The sequence below is a fragment of the Pongo pygmaeus genome, chromosome 13, assembly GCF_028885625.2.
Source record: "Pongo pygmaeus isolate AG05252 chromosome 13, NHGRI_mPonPyg2-v2.0_pri, whole genome shotgun sequence".
Taxonomy (NCBI): domain Eukaryota; kingdom Metazoa; phylum Chordata; class Mammalia; order Primates; family Hominidae; genus Pongo; species Pongo pygmaeus.
In genome coordinates, this window is record NC_072386.2 from 90,844,546 (window position 1) to 90,858,926 (window position 14,381).

A 14,381-nucleotide genomic window follows, 5' to 3' on the forward strand; every position below is an offset into this window, starting at 1 on the left:
GTCTTTGTGACGCGGTGGCAACGGCCACGGACACAAAGGGAAGGCGAGGAGGCGAACAAGAGGCTGGGCCTGCCTCCGGCCCGCGACCCCCGCCCGCCGCGCGCGCGCGCCCGCCCGCTCCCCTCGCCGCGGTCTCCCCCACGCCGGCTCGCACCCTCGCGCGCACCCTTGCGCGCCCGCGACCCTCGCACGCGCCCGGACCCACCGACTCCGTCCCGAGCGCCGCGGGCCCGGGCCTGGCGGGCGCTGCGGGTGGGGCGGGGATGCTGACGGGCTGCTCCCCGGCTCAGCGGCGCGGCTGCTAGGAGGCACCGAGGCAGCGGCGGGGCTCTGGGCGCGCGGCTGGATGCCCCCGGCCTGCGGCTCCCTGCGCTTCCCGCCGTCCAGGGGCACCAGTCATGGGCGCCGCGGCCGCTGAGGCGCCGCTCCGGCTGCCTGCCGCGCCTCCGCTCGCCTTCTGCTGCTACACGTCGGTGCTTCTGCTCTTCGCCTTCTCTTTGCCCGGGAGCCGCGCGTCCAACCAGCCCCCGGGTGGTGGCGGCGGCGGCGGCGGCGGCGGGGACTGTCCCGGCGGCAAAGGCAAGAGCATCAACTGCTCAGGTAGGACCGGTCAGAGCCGGCCCTAGGTCTCCCCACCCCTCCGTTGCCGCCTCCCTCCTGGTCCCTGCGGTCGGCCGGGCTGGGAAAGACCCCGTCGTGGGGGTCCCAGGGAGCTGGGCCCAAGGGTGAGCGAGGGCGGAGGGCAGGACGCGAGCGTGCGGTGTGGCTTGGGGACCGGCGCTGGGGATGGGAGTGGCCGTGGGTGCGTCCGAGTGTGTCGACTGGCTGGGCGAGGGCGGCTCGGCGTGTGGGGAGGCGGTGGGGCCGGGGCTGGCGAGGCTGAGCGGCCGGCAGGGGCTCCCGGTGTGGTCGTGGGTGTGCTCGCGGGAGCGCGTGTTTGTGTTGTGAAGGCTCAGGGCAGGGAGGGCGGCCCCAGGCAGGGATCTGTGTGTGTGTGCGGAGTGCGGTGGGTGGGAGACGGCGAGGGGCTGGGCGGGGTGAGGGCAGGGGAGTGACCATGTGCTGATGTGTTGGGGAGGTTCTTCCTTAAGGCACTGGGGTCTCGGGGGTGGGGGTCGTGTAGATAAAAGGAACGGATTGCCTTGAGGACGCGGTTTGGCGATGCAGAGTGACTGTGTGTGTGTGTGTGTGCGCGCGCGCGTGTGTGTGTTCTTTGGGTTCTGAGATGGGATCTGGGGGCTTAGAGTGACCTCGGGTCTGTGGATATGAACAGGGAAAGTCCCAGGGCCCAGGAAGTGACCCTGTGTTTTTGTGTGTTGTGTGTGAAGCCTGGGGCTCAGTTAGTCACCCTGGGGTATGCATTGAAGAGGAGGGATGGGTGCCCTATAGCGAACCCCATTTATGTCTTTTCAAAGGGGAGGGGGCTTGGGAGTCATCATCCTGTGTAGGGTTTGGATGTAGAAAGAGGAAATTAGGTCTCAGGGAATGCCCTTGTGTAGCAAGGTGTAACCCTGGGTTATTAAAGTGTGGAAAGAGAGAACTGGGTCCCAGGGAAGATGCTGTGCCTGTGTGTGTGTGTTTTGCGGGAGGGCCTGGATACTGGCAGCAGTGGGAGCAAGGGAGTGACCTCTCCCCTCTCTCCAAGGCCGCTTACCCCCCACAGCTGTTGGAAACAAAGAGCTTGCTGGGGCTTTAATGGATAACACTGGGGAGGAGGGTCCCAGCAGTAAAGTTCCTCTTCATTTCTAAAGGGGTCCCAGAGGCGCACAAGGATTATCGCCCTGGGGCAAAGACAGGCATTCAGGTCTCATTTTTTGAGTGGAGGGTCCTCTTGGAGCTGGCATAGCAGATGGTAGTGATCATAAGACACATCCTTGCTAACTTGCCCTTTTATCAATTCTGGAGCCTTCTCTTGTCTTCTTTAAAACAAGGCGGAGTAGGGGGAGGAAGGAGGAACATAAGGCCACTGGGAATCTGCCGGACAACCTTTATACCTTTGGGCTCTTGAAGGGGCATTATTTCTGGAAGAGTGAGGAAGGAGCAAGAGAGTCTCAGCGCAGATGCTTATGCTACCCTAAATGAAGCAAGCCTTTGGCCCGCTATTTAGGTTTGAAGGCCTTAAATCTTTTAATAATTTTCATATGGTAATGTTTTATGAGGGGAATGGCAGTTTTGAGCACAGTAAACAATGGCATGTCCATTAAAAGCATTTCCATCTGTGAAAAAACTTTTCCGTTATTTTTCTGATTTTGAACGGGATATGGGGTAATACTTTATTACATAATCATACTTTAAGAATAAAAACCAGTTGTATATTAGAGTGCCTTTTTATGTAACAAATATTAATTATCAAACTTGTAAGTGATCGCACCATGTCAATATTTTTCCAGCTAATGTGTCGCGGGTATTTGTTCTTGCTAAGCTAATTTGTTCTTACCAAAATATAGTGTGTCTTGATGGGATGTTTTTGTGTATACTTTCTAACTTGCATAGCTCAAGTTTTAAGAAAGGAAATAAAAGAAATAGAGGGATGGATACCCTTGAGGATGCGGGTTGGTGATGCAGAGCGACTGTGTGTGTGTGTGTGTGTGTGTTCTTTGGGTTCTAAGATGGAATGTAGGGGCTTGGAGTGACCTCGGGTATGGGCAGGGAAAGTCCCAGGGCCCGAGAAGTGAACCTGTGTTTTTGTGTGGTGTGTGTGTGTGTGAAGCTTGGGTCTCAGTTAGTCACCCTGGGGTACTATGCGTTGAAGAGGAGGGGTGGGTGACACGCGGTGTGGGAAAAAGGGGACTGATCTAGGGGTCATGGTCCTTGTTAAGCAGCTGTGTAATTTGGGGCAAGTTACTTAATTTCTCTTAGTTTCCTTTCCTTTTAAAAAAGAGACTTGGATGTAGTAATATCTGAGTCTTCTTTCAAGCGTATTTATCACTGATATAAATGTCAATAAATTAAGCTGATCAAATAAAATGTTTTCTAGCAGTAAGATATACTTGAATAACTGGGTCTAAAGCTAGAGTTTTAACTAAATGATACTTGTAGATTCTTGTTGTAACTGTTTAGGATGAAGATTTGGGAACGATTCATATGGAAAAAATTTTTTTTTAGTTGGTAAGTTTGAGAACCATAGGAATACAGTCTGGACACACACATCTATTAATGCAGCTCGAAATTGTGCACAGTTTGTTTAGTAGCTTTTATTATCTAGGTATCCCCCCACAAACTGAAGTTTACTCTGTCATGTTTTTTTTTTGAGATGGAATCTCACTTTGTCACCCAGGCTAGAGTACAGTGGCACAATCCTGGCTGACTGCAACCTCTGACTCCTGGGTTCAAGTAATTCTCCTGCCTCAGCCTCTGGAGTAGCTGGGACTACAGGCGTCCACCACCATGCCGGGCTAATTTGTATTTTTAGTAGGGATGGGGTTTCACCATGTTGGCCAGGCTGATCTTGAACTCCTGACCTCAAGTGATCTGCCCACCTTGGCCTCCCAAAGTGTTGGGATTACAGGTGTGAGCCAATGTGCCTGGCCTATTTCAGTTTTTTTTTTTTTTTTTTTTGAGACGGAGTCTCACTCTGTCACCCAGGCTGGAGTGCAGTGGCACGATCTCTGCTCACAGCAAGCTCTGCCTCCTGGGTTCGCGCCGTTCTCCTGCCTCAGCCTCCCGAGTAGCTGGGACTACAGGCACCCGCCACCATGCCCGGCTAATTTTTTGTATTTTTAGTAGAGACGGGGTTTCATTGTGTTAGCCAGGATGATCTCGATCTCCTGACCTCGTGATCCGCCCGCCTCGGCCTCCCAAAGTGCTGGGATTACAGGCGTGAGCCACCGCGCCCGGCCTATTTCAGTTTTAAAACTAAACACAGCCCTCGATTCCCTGTAGATATTCATTTTTGGTTTTGGACCATCATTTCAGCCTACTGTGAGCTTTCTGGAGCTGATTCGGTCAGGCTGTGTGTGTTGGGTCACTCACAGGTTTTTTTCACTTGCAAATGTGAAGAGCAGTTCTATGGCTTCATTAAATTAATAGAAGTTGTCTAGATTGTGAAAAAGGATGGAACCCTGCGACATATTACTGGAGACTTTCTACCAACTTGGTTGATGTTACGTTAGTCAACCAGATGTTCAACTAGCTATGCATCCTGTTAGTTGAATTTAACAGATTTTCAAACTTCTGCTGTTCAACATTTTCCCATTTTGTTCACCAGCCTATTATTTAAAAGATTCTTTCAGATTGTCTTGTTAGATTGTTATGTGTATATATCATCCTGTCATCCTCCCTTTTTCCATTTTAGTAATCCTGTTAAACAAAAAGCACATGTTGTATAGCATGCTTTAATAAAGAGCTGATGGTGGCTTTCTCATTTTACTGTATTCAAAAACTTATTTATCCATTTTAGAATTTTTCAGCAGTTACATGGCAGGTTTACCCATAGACGTTTTTCTGGATCTGCATTCCGCCTTGTTTTTTTTTTTTTTTTTTTTGAGATGGAGTCTTGCTGTGTCGCCCAGGCTGGAGTGCAGTGGCATGATCTCGGCTCACTGTAACCTCTGCCTCCCAGGTTCAAGCAGTTCTCCTGCCTCAAGCCTCCCGAGTAGCTGGGACTACAGGCGCACATCACCATGCCTGGCTAATTGTATTTTAGTAGATATGGGGTTTCATTGTGTTGCCCATTCTGGTCTCGAACTCCTGAGCTCAGGCAATCCGCCTACCTCGGCCTTCCAAAGTGCTAGGATTGTGGCGTGAGCCACTGCACCCGGCCTGCATTTCCCCTTTTTTGAAATTTGAGCATGTGTTTATTTTTATTTATTTTATTTCTGGTCTTCTGGCACCTTGTCAAGGTAGCTTAGATAATTTGTGGTAGTTTTTAAGGCAGACGTAAAAGTTTTTTCAGCATCATGGAGTGTGAGTTGTTTGGATCAGAAAGCTTATTCTTTTGAACTAGCTCTGTATTCTGTTACTGTCCTCTATCCATGCCACTTACCTTAGAAGTTGGTTTCCTTTTATCAGATTTCTGACCTCCCTAGCTTGAAGATCATGCTTCTTGATGAAGATGAAGCATAGGGAATTAGCCCTGTTGTCTCTTGATATTGCAGCTTCCCTAAGCAGTGGGCCTTTGGTTCATCTCTTCTTGTTCTCAACAAGACTTTTTTGTTTGTTTGTTTGTTTGAGACAGGGTCTCATTCCTGTCGCCCAGGCTGGTGTGTAGTGATGCAATCTTAGCTTGCTGCAGCCTCAACTTCTTGGGTTCAGGTGATTCTCAGCCTCCTGAGTAGTTGGGACTACAGGTGCGTGCCATTACACTCGGCTAATTTTTTGTGTTTTTAGTAGAGACAGGGCTTCGCCATGATGCCCAGGCTGGAACAAAACTTTTTTTGTTGTTCTCTTGCCCCAGTTCTCCACTCATTCTGGACTTCAGACTTATTGCGATTAAAAGAAAAACTTTGATTTTATATCTTTTTTATTTATCCTTATTTTTTTTTAAAGCTAACTTACCAGAAAGTTCCCAGTTATCCAAAGAGAAAAAAAGCTTGGAAATACATGACATATGTGAAGAAAGATAAACCTGAATTTAGGAGACCAGGTAACCTTAGACTGACTTTTTTTAGTTTTTCATTTGTAACATGAAGATGATGATGGTCCTTTTTGGCTCTAGGATATTTGAGAAGAACAAATGAGGCTAACCACATGGGGGCATTTCTAGCTTAGGGAATATGGTTAAAGAGGCAGAAGAACATACTGAGAGACCAGTAAGTGGCATTTGGTGATAGATATAAGGTGGAGAATTTGAAATGGGTTTTAACTAGAAGTGGGTCCTCTGGATTGTTATATGGTAGTAGGAATGGTATTAATGGATGATATAAATGTCAGATTATGAGAAGTGCCTTATTTGTGGCAATTCAGGATTCTCGGGAATAAAAAGTGAGTTTTTCGAATTAATGGGGAATCTCGGGCAGGGCTTTTTTTCTTCTAGATCCCTGGTGTGTAAAATGTGGATGGATAATAATTAATTTAGCAAACCTTGACTGAATACTGTATAGTGTAATCTAATATACTGGATGTTAAGGGAAATATATGAGAAGGCTTCTCTGCTTTCAAGGGCCTTATAGTCTTACAGAGGTGGTTAGCCTCTTACAGATATATACAGTGGGAGTTTCTGTTTACCACATCTGGGCTTGCTTCACCACAGCATTCCCCATCAGTAAGCATTTATTGAACACGAACAAGATAGGATTTTTTAAGAGGGGTACAGTTAAGTGGATTTGTGTATATTCACAAAATTGTACAACTGTCACCACTCTCTAATTCCAGAAAATTTTCATCATCCCAAGAAGAAACCTCATACCTATTAACAGTCATTCCACATTCCTCGCCTCCCCAGTCCCTGGTTACTACTAATCTACTCTCTGTCTCTATGGATTTGCCTATTCTAGATATGCATGCAAATGGGATCATATGAGGTGTGTTCTTTTGTGTCTGGCTTCTTTCCTTCAGCACAATGTTTTCAATGTTTATCCATGTTGTAGTGTGTATCAGAACTTCATTCCTTTTTATGGCCAAATAATATTCCATTGTATGGATAAACCACATTTTGCATATCCATTTATCTACTGATGGATATTTGAGTTGTTTTTACTTTTTGGCTGTTATGGATAATGCTGCTGTAACATTCATGGACAAGTTTTTGTGTGGACACATGTTTTCAGTTCTGTTGTGTATGTATCTAGGAGTGGAACTGCTTGGTCATATGGTAACTCTGTGTTTCACATTTTGAGGAATTACCAAACAGTCTTCCAAAGTGGCTGCACCATTTTACATTTCTACCAGCAATGTTTGAAGATTCTAATTTCTCTAACATCTTCTCCAACACTTGTTATTGTCTGTCTGTTTGATTTTGGCCATCCTAGTGGGTGTGAAGTTATGTATCAGTGTCTTTTTTATTTGTATTTTCCTAATGACTAGTGATATTAAGCATCTTTTAATGAATGTATTAGCTATCTGTATATCTTCTTTGGAGAAATGTCTATTCAGATCCTTTGCTGGGCTTGATTTTGACATCTTGGAGTAATCATTCCCTTAGTAAATCATACTAATCAATTCCCACAGCAAGCACAAAGATGCTCAAATGCCAAGTTAGCTCTCATTGTTCGTGTGTCATTTGATTTTTCTACTTACTAAGCAAGAGTCAGTTGTATTTGTTTTCAAACTTATTTATACCAGTGGTAATTATAAATATAATTTAATAAATATTACTCAAATCAATGAAATATGAATACAAAAAGTTGTTTTTACGAAATGCTTTGAAAAGACTTGATAAAGACAAGAAGCTGAAAGAATTACCTCTGAATGAATTAAATTATGGTCAAGACAACTGAAACAAAGTGGAGAAACCCTGTAAACTTTTGGAAGGATTTCCCAGAAAACATTGCAAGTATTTTTAAGTCCCTGTTCTACCTAAAGGAAAGGAAAATGGACATTCTAGATCTAATGGATTGTGGGTGTGATTTATCCAAGGAAGTGGGGAACTGTGTTTGGCAAACTTACACTCAAAAAAAGGTCTTGGTGCTACATTGGGAAATGAATGTATAATTGTGTATTTAAGATTAAAATGGCTAAAATAGATATCATTTTAAATGGTTTCTGCCTTAACTGACTTTTTTGATTAATAGATCAATGATTGGCCGGGGGTGGTGGTTCGCGCCTGTAATCCCAGCATTTTGGGAGGCCGAGGCGGGCGGATCACGACGTCAGGAGATAGAGACCATCCTGGCTAACACGGTGAAACCCCGTCTCTACTAAAAATACAAAAATCATTAGCCGGGTGTAGTGGCGGGCGCCTGTAGTCCCAGCTACTCGGGAGGCCGAGGCAGGAGAATGGCGTGAACCCAGGAGGCGGAGCTTGCAGTGAGCCTAGATTGTGCCACTGCGCTCCAGCCTGGGCAACAGAGCGAGCCTTTGTCTCAAAAAAAAAAAAAAAAAAAAAAAGATCAATGATCGCTCTTGTATATGTTTGAAAAGAGGGTTTCCACTGTACAAGGTGCCCTGAGGAAGATACAGATATGGTGTCATGGGAATGTATAATTCTGATTTGTAGGAATCAAAACTGGTTTCCTGGAGTAAGTGGCACTCGAACTGGGCTGTATGGGGAGAGTGGAACATCACCTGGAAACAACAGACACACTTTTGCCTGAGGCCTTTGCTGTTGATGTTCCTTTGGCTTGAAATCATCTTGTCCCAGTTCCTACAAGTGTTTGCTCTTTGCTGTTGATGTTCCTTTGGCTTGAAATCATCTTGTCCCAGTTGCTACAAGTGTTTGCTCTAGTGTCACCTTCAGTGGTGCCTTAAATTACAACCTTCTCCACCTTCCATCCACAATGTCTCTCTCACATCCTAACCTTCGTGCTTTTTCTTGCTCTAGAACACCTTTTCCTTTGTGACATACTATATGTTTTACTTGTTTTCTGTCTCTGTATGTATCTATGAAGGCAGAGATTTTTATCTGTTTTGTTTACCGCTGTATTGACAGTGCCCAGATTGGTGTCTGGTACAAAGTTAGGTGCCCATTACATATTTATTTGTGGAATAGATTAATGGCTGAATGAACATAGAAGCTGAACATAGATGAATGAACATAGAATACGTCTTAGGAAGGGTATTCTAGGCTGAAGGAATAGCTTTAGTAAAGGCACAAAGGTGGAAAAGAGAAGGGAGTCTTTTCAAAATACTAAGTTGCGGGGATTAAGGCAGGAGATTATGCTACCACGTTAAGGTCTTCAAGGCCCATCTGAAGGTTTGGCATTTGGTTCAAAGACATCAAGAAGCTTTTAAAGGATTTCAGTGACATTGTGCTTTTAGAAAGCAAAGTCTGAAATTGGTGAAGATGGAATGGAGAAGGGAAGAGCCTGGCGGTACGATGAAAGATAACAGTAGAAATGGGAAGAATTGAGAGGACTTGTTTAGCCTGCACAGGTTTTTTTTTTTTTTTTTTTTTAATTGTTGTTGTTTTTTGAGACGGAGTCTAGCTTTGTCGCCAGGCTGGAGTGCAGTGGCACGATCTCAGCTCACTGCAACCTCTGCCTCCCAGGTTCAAGCGATTCTCCTGCCTTAGCCTCCCGAGTCGCTGGTACTACAGGTACATGCCACCATGCCCGGCTAATTTTTGTATTTTGTATTTCACCATGTTGGTCAGGATGGTCTCAATCTCTTGACCTTGTGATCTGCCTGCCTCAGCCTCCCAAAGTGCTGGAATTACAGGCGTGAGCCACAGCGCCCAGCCTAGCCTGCACAGTTTTTTAAAAAAGTTACATTGGTTGTTAGCCATTAAAAATCTGGAGGTTTCACTTGGCAATCTATTTTTCTGCCTACTCTTTGTCGTCTTCTTCTTCTTTCTTTTTTGAGACAGAATCTTGCTCTGTTGCCCAGGCTGGAGTGCAGTGGCTCAATCTTGGCTCACTGCAACCTCTGCCTTCCGGGTTCAAGCGATTCTCCTGCCTCAACCTCCAGGGTAGCTGGGATTACAGGTGCACACCACCACGCCTGGCTGATTTTTGAATTTTTAGTAGAGACGGGTTTTCGCCATGTTGGCCAGGCTGGTCTCGAACTCCTGACCTCAAGTGATCTGCCCTCCTTGGCCTCCCAAAGTGCTGAGATTACAGGCGTGAAGCACCACTTCTGGACTGCATTCTCTTCTAAACTTGGAGGTACTGTCAACATTGGGCTTTTATTTCCACATTGCAAAAATCAGTCAGTTTTGTCTAGTGAGGCATGAGCTCTTTACTTTGCCCAGTCCTCAACCAGCTGGGCTCTTGTATTGATCTTTTTCTGCCTAAACTTCTGGATCTCCTGCTATAGATGGTGGGGTGAATTGTGATGCTCTTAATTTGAGATGGAGAGCCTGTTTGGAGGAGAGTCAAATTGGTATACATTCCCTCATTCCTGTTATTCATAATTACATGTTTGGATGGGAGACCTTATTTCTCCAGTGCCTAGGTGTTTTGGTCTGAACTCCTTTCCTGCCTGTACTCCTTGTAAGTTCTACTGTATTGTTCTTCTTTTTAACTCTTTGTCCTTGAAATACTCTCTGACGTTTTTATGTCTATTTTTTTTCTTAATTTTATCCCTTAAACTTTCCCTTTTGTCTCTTTCTAAATTCTTTAGGTGGATATAGATCATTATGTTTCTTTAACTCCATTGTCATTTATGATAAAATTTCTCTCATTGTGAAACACATGAGTTTATATATGTTACAGGTGGGTTTTTTCATGATTTTGCGTTATGGTCTAAGAATGTGTCATATGGAATCTCTGGGTTTTCATATTAAAACTAGGTGTGTCCAGGTGCAGTGGCTCATGCCTGTTATCCCAACACTTTGGGAGCCCAAGGCGGGTGGATCACCTGAGGTCAGGAGTTGGAGACCAGCCTGGCCAACATGACGAAAACCCGTCCCTACTGACAATACAAAAATTAGCCGGGCATGGTGGCGCATGCCTGTAATCCCAGCTACTCAGGAGGCTGAGGCAGGAGAACCGCTTGAACCTGGGAGGTGGAGGTTGCAGTGAGCTGAGATTGCACCGTTGCACTCCAGCCTGGGCAGCAAGAGAGAAACAACGTCTCAAAAAACAAACAAACAAACAAACAAACAAGGTGTATCTTTGTATTCTAGTATGAAAACAAATTTTGTGAAAGATTCTTCTATCCAGAAGAGTTATTTCCTTGACTTCTCAGTCTCCATGTTATATTACTAGTTTTACTTAAGTTTACTTTATTTTCATATAATTTCAAACTTAGAAAAATGTAATAGTATACCCAGATTCCCCAATTAAGATTTTACCACATTTGCTTTAAGTCTCTCTTTCTGTATCTACTCTTTCTCTCTCTATCGTCTCTCTGTCTTTGTTTTTTTTTTTTTTCTCTGAACTTGGCTCTGTCAAGTTGGCCCCTACCAAGGGGAGAGGGTTAATTTATGTTTTATATTAGTTCCATACTTTAAATTTTTTGTTTTGTCATCTCCTGTTAATTAAATAGTAAAACTTCCGCTTATAATGATAGGTTTATTTTTCACAGTTTTTCAGTTTTTCTTATATTTTTGTTATTCTATGTAGGACATATACATTGAACATTATTTTGTATCATAATTTATTGTACTTTTTACCTTTGTATAGAGTAGATTTCAGGTATCTCTTGAAGTTATCATAGGACCCGACCTTTTCTGGATTTGTGTTTATATTTTAGTTTTTAGGTGTTGGGATTTGTTTCCCAATAGAGTTATAGATCATTCTGCTTTCAGTGACATTCAACTCATTTACATTAAATTAAGTAATTCATATCTGTGCTACCCTCCATCATCATCTTTTTTCTAAATTGCACAATTCAGTGTTTTTGACTATAGTCACAAGGTTGTGGAACATTTTCATCTCCTCCAAAAGGAACTTTACATTTTCTTTTTTTGAGATGGAGTCTCTGTTGCCCAGGCTGGAGTGCAATGGCGCGATCTTGGCTCACCACAACCTCTGCCTCCTGGGTTCAAGCGATTCTTCCTGCCTCAGGCTCTCGAATAGCTGGGATTACAAGTGCCCGCCACCATGCCCGGCTAATTTTTTTATTTTTAGTAGAGGCGGGGTTTCACTATGTTGTCCAGGCTGATCTTGAACTCCTGACCTCAGGTGATCCGCCCGCCTCGGCCTCCCAAAGTGTTGGGATTACAGGTGTGAGCCGCCGCGCCTGGCCAAGGAGCTTTACACTCTTTAGCAGTCACTCCCCAATCCTCATCTCTCCTCATCCAGCCCTAGGCAACCACTGACCTACTATCTTTTTGTTTTTTTGAAACAGAGTCTCTATCCTCCAGGCTAGAGTACAGTGGTGTGATCTTGGCTCACTGCAACCTCCGCCTCCCTGGTTCAAGAGATTCTCATACCTCAGCATGAGATTCAGGTGCCTGTCACTGCGCCTGGCTAATTTTGTATTTTTAGTAGAGACGGAGTTTCACTGTGTTGGCCAGGCTGGTCTCAAACTCCTGACCTCAAGTGATCTGCCTGCCTCGGCCTTCTAAAATGTTGGGATTACAGGCGTGAGCCACCAACCCTGGCCATGATTTACTATCTTTTGCTGTAGATTTGTCTATTCTGGACATTTCATATAAATGGAATCATACAATATGACCTTTTATAATTGGCTTCTTTCACTTAGCATAATGTTTTTAAGGTTAATCCATGTTGTAGGATGTATCAGAATTTTATTCCTTTTTTTTTTGACTGAATATTTCATTGTCTCGATAATACCACATTTTGTTTATCCATTCAGTATCCATTCATCTGTTGATAGACATTTTTTTGTTTTCACTTTTTGACTATTATGAATAATGCCACCATGGATATTCATGTACAAGTTTTTGTGTAAATACATGGTTTCATATCTCTTGGGTGTATGTATTCCACCTAGAAGTGGAATTCCTGGGTCACCTGGTAACTCCATGTTTAAGATTTTGAAGATTTGCCAAACTGCTGTCCCTGTAAAACTCTATGTTTAACATTTGAAGATTTGCCAAACTGCTATAGAATGGTTGCAGCATTTTACATTTTCATCAGCTATGTATGAACGTTCCATTTTCCACATCCTCACCAACCTTTGTTATTGTCTTCTTTGTTATAACCAACCATCTTCATTTAAGTTCCTATTTGTTATCCTTCATTTTCCTTCTATATGTGGTTTCTTTAATGGAATTTAAATTCTCAATTTCTTTTAAGCTGGATTGGGAGATAACTTCAACCCATTTATCCCCCTTCATTTTTTACATTGTTAGAAACATTGTTTTAACTTAACTATTTTCTTTATTCATATTATTCTGTTATTAGCTTCTTGAGCATTTAGGGGCTTGGCATACTTCTTATGTACTTGGAAATTCTATACTTAAATCTGAAAATTCTCTCCGTATATGCTTTTAGTTTATTAGGTAACTTAATTTATTGTAATTCCTTTGCTACTATTCAAATTCATTTATTTTTTAAAAAGTATCATGTATTTTCCATGGCTCAGCAGCCTTGTCATTTTTTCAGAAGTCATTTAAGGTTCTAAAGTTCTTAACATATTCTTGTACCTTTAAAAACTTTGGCAGGTTATTATATTTTCAACCACAGCTCAATTTCTCTCTTTTTTTTTTTTGCAAATATTCTGAGTCTGTCTTTTCCATGGATTAAAAAAGGGAAAAAACCCACACCTTTTTTTCTTTGTTATAAAAGCAGTATATAATCTGTGTAGAAAATTTGAGGAATATGGAAAAATATGAAGAGGAAATCTGGGATAATTGCCATTCTCTTCTTTAATGTCAATGTTTATGCTAAATTATTTCATTTTTCATCAGAAAATTTTTGAACTTGAGTTTTGCTCTTTTTGCCCAGGCTGGAGTGCAATGACGTGATCTCGGCTTACTGCAACCTCTGCATCCCAGGTTCAAGTGATTCTCCTGCCTCAGCCTCCTGAGTAGCTGGGATTACCGGCGCGCGCCACCATGCCCAGCTAATTTTGTATTTTTAGTAGAGATGGGGTTTCACCATATTGGCTAGGCTGGTCTTGAACCCCTGACCTCAGGTAATTGGCCCGCCTCGGGCTCCCAAAGTGCTGGGATTACAGGCGTGAGCCACAGTACCCGGCCTGAACTTTTAAAAAAATATTCATGTTGTTTTGCTTTGCATTTTCTGTGTATGCTGGAGCCACTGTTGTTCAGAGGTCAGATCTCCTTTTGGGATATTTTATTTTTATTTTTTGAGACAACGTCTCTCTCTGTTGTCGGAGTTGGCGTGCAGTGGCATGATGGCTCACTGCAGCCTTGACCTTCCAGGCTCAACTGATCCTCCTACCTCAGCCTCCTGAGTAGCTGAGACCACAGGCGTGTGCCACCATATCCAGCTAATTTTTAAAAATTATCTTTTGTAGTTATGGAGTCTCCCTATGTTGCCCAGGCTGGTCTCGAACTCCTGGGCTCAAGTGATACTCCCGCCTCAGCCTCTCAAAGTACAGGCATGAACCATTGTGCCTGGCTAGGGATTTTTAAGTTCAGTTTATTTTTGCCTTGTCAGCTTTCATTTAATATTGTTTTGCACGTGAAACTAAACTGCTAATGTTGCTTTATCAGTTCTGTTGTTTATAGCCCAGTTGATATATTTAGATTCTTTATTGTTCACAAGTCAGCTCAATCTTTTAGTGTCCTGTATTCATTTTTGATAGCTTTTTTCTTCATTCTCTTTATTTTTTAAAAAATTTTTAATTTTTATTTATTAGTATTTTTTGAGACAGGGTCTCACTCTGTCACCCAGGTTGGAGTACAGTGTCACTGTCTTGGCTCACTGCAACCTCTGCCTCCTGGGTTCAAGCAATTCTTGTGCCTC

General features: G+C 43.5%; 1 protein-coding gene across 1 annotated transcript in view; it reads left to right on the forward strand.

The window, feature by feature from the left end:
- The first annotated feature begins 370 nt into the window (after positions 1-370).
- TMEFF1 (transmembrane protein with EGF like and two follistatin like domains 1) overlaps positions 371-14,381 on the forward strand; it is a 101,064-nt gene continuing 87,053 nt past the window's right edge. The window contains exon 1 of the mRNA XM_054502129.2: positions 371-600. Within this exon, the coding sequence (XP_054358104.1) occupies positions 399-600 (202 nt within the window). The 5' untranslated portion in view covers positions 371-398. The remainder of the gene's footprint in view (positions 601-14,381) is intronic.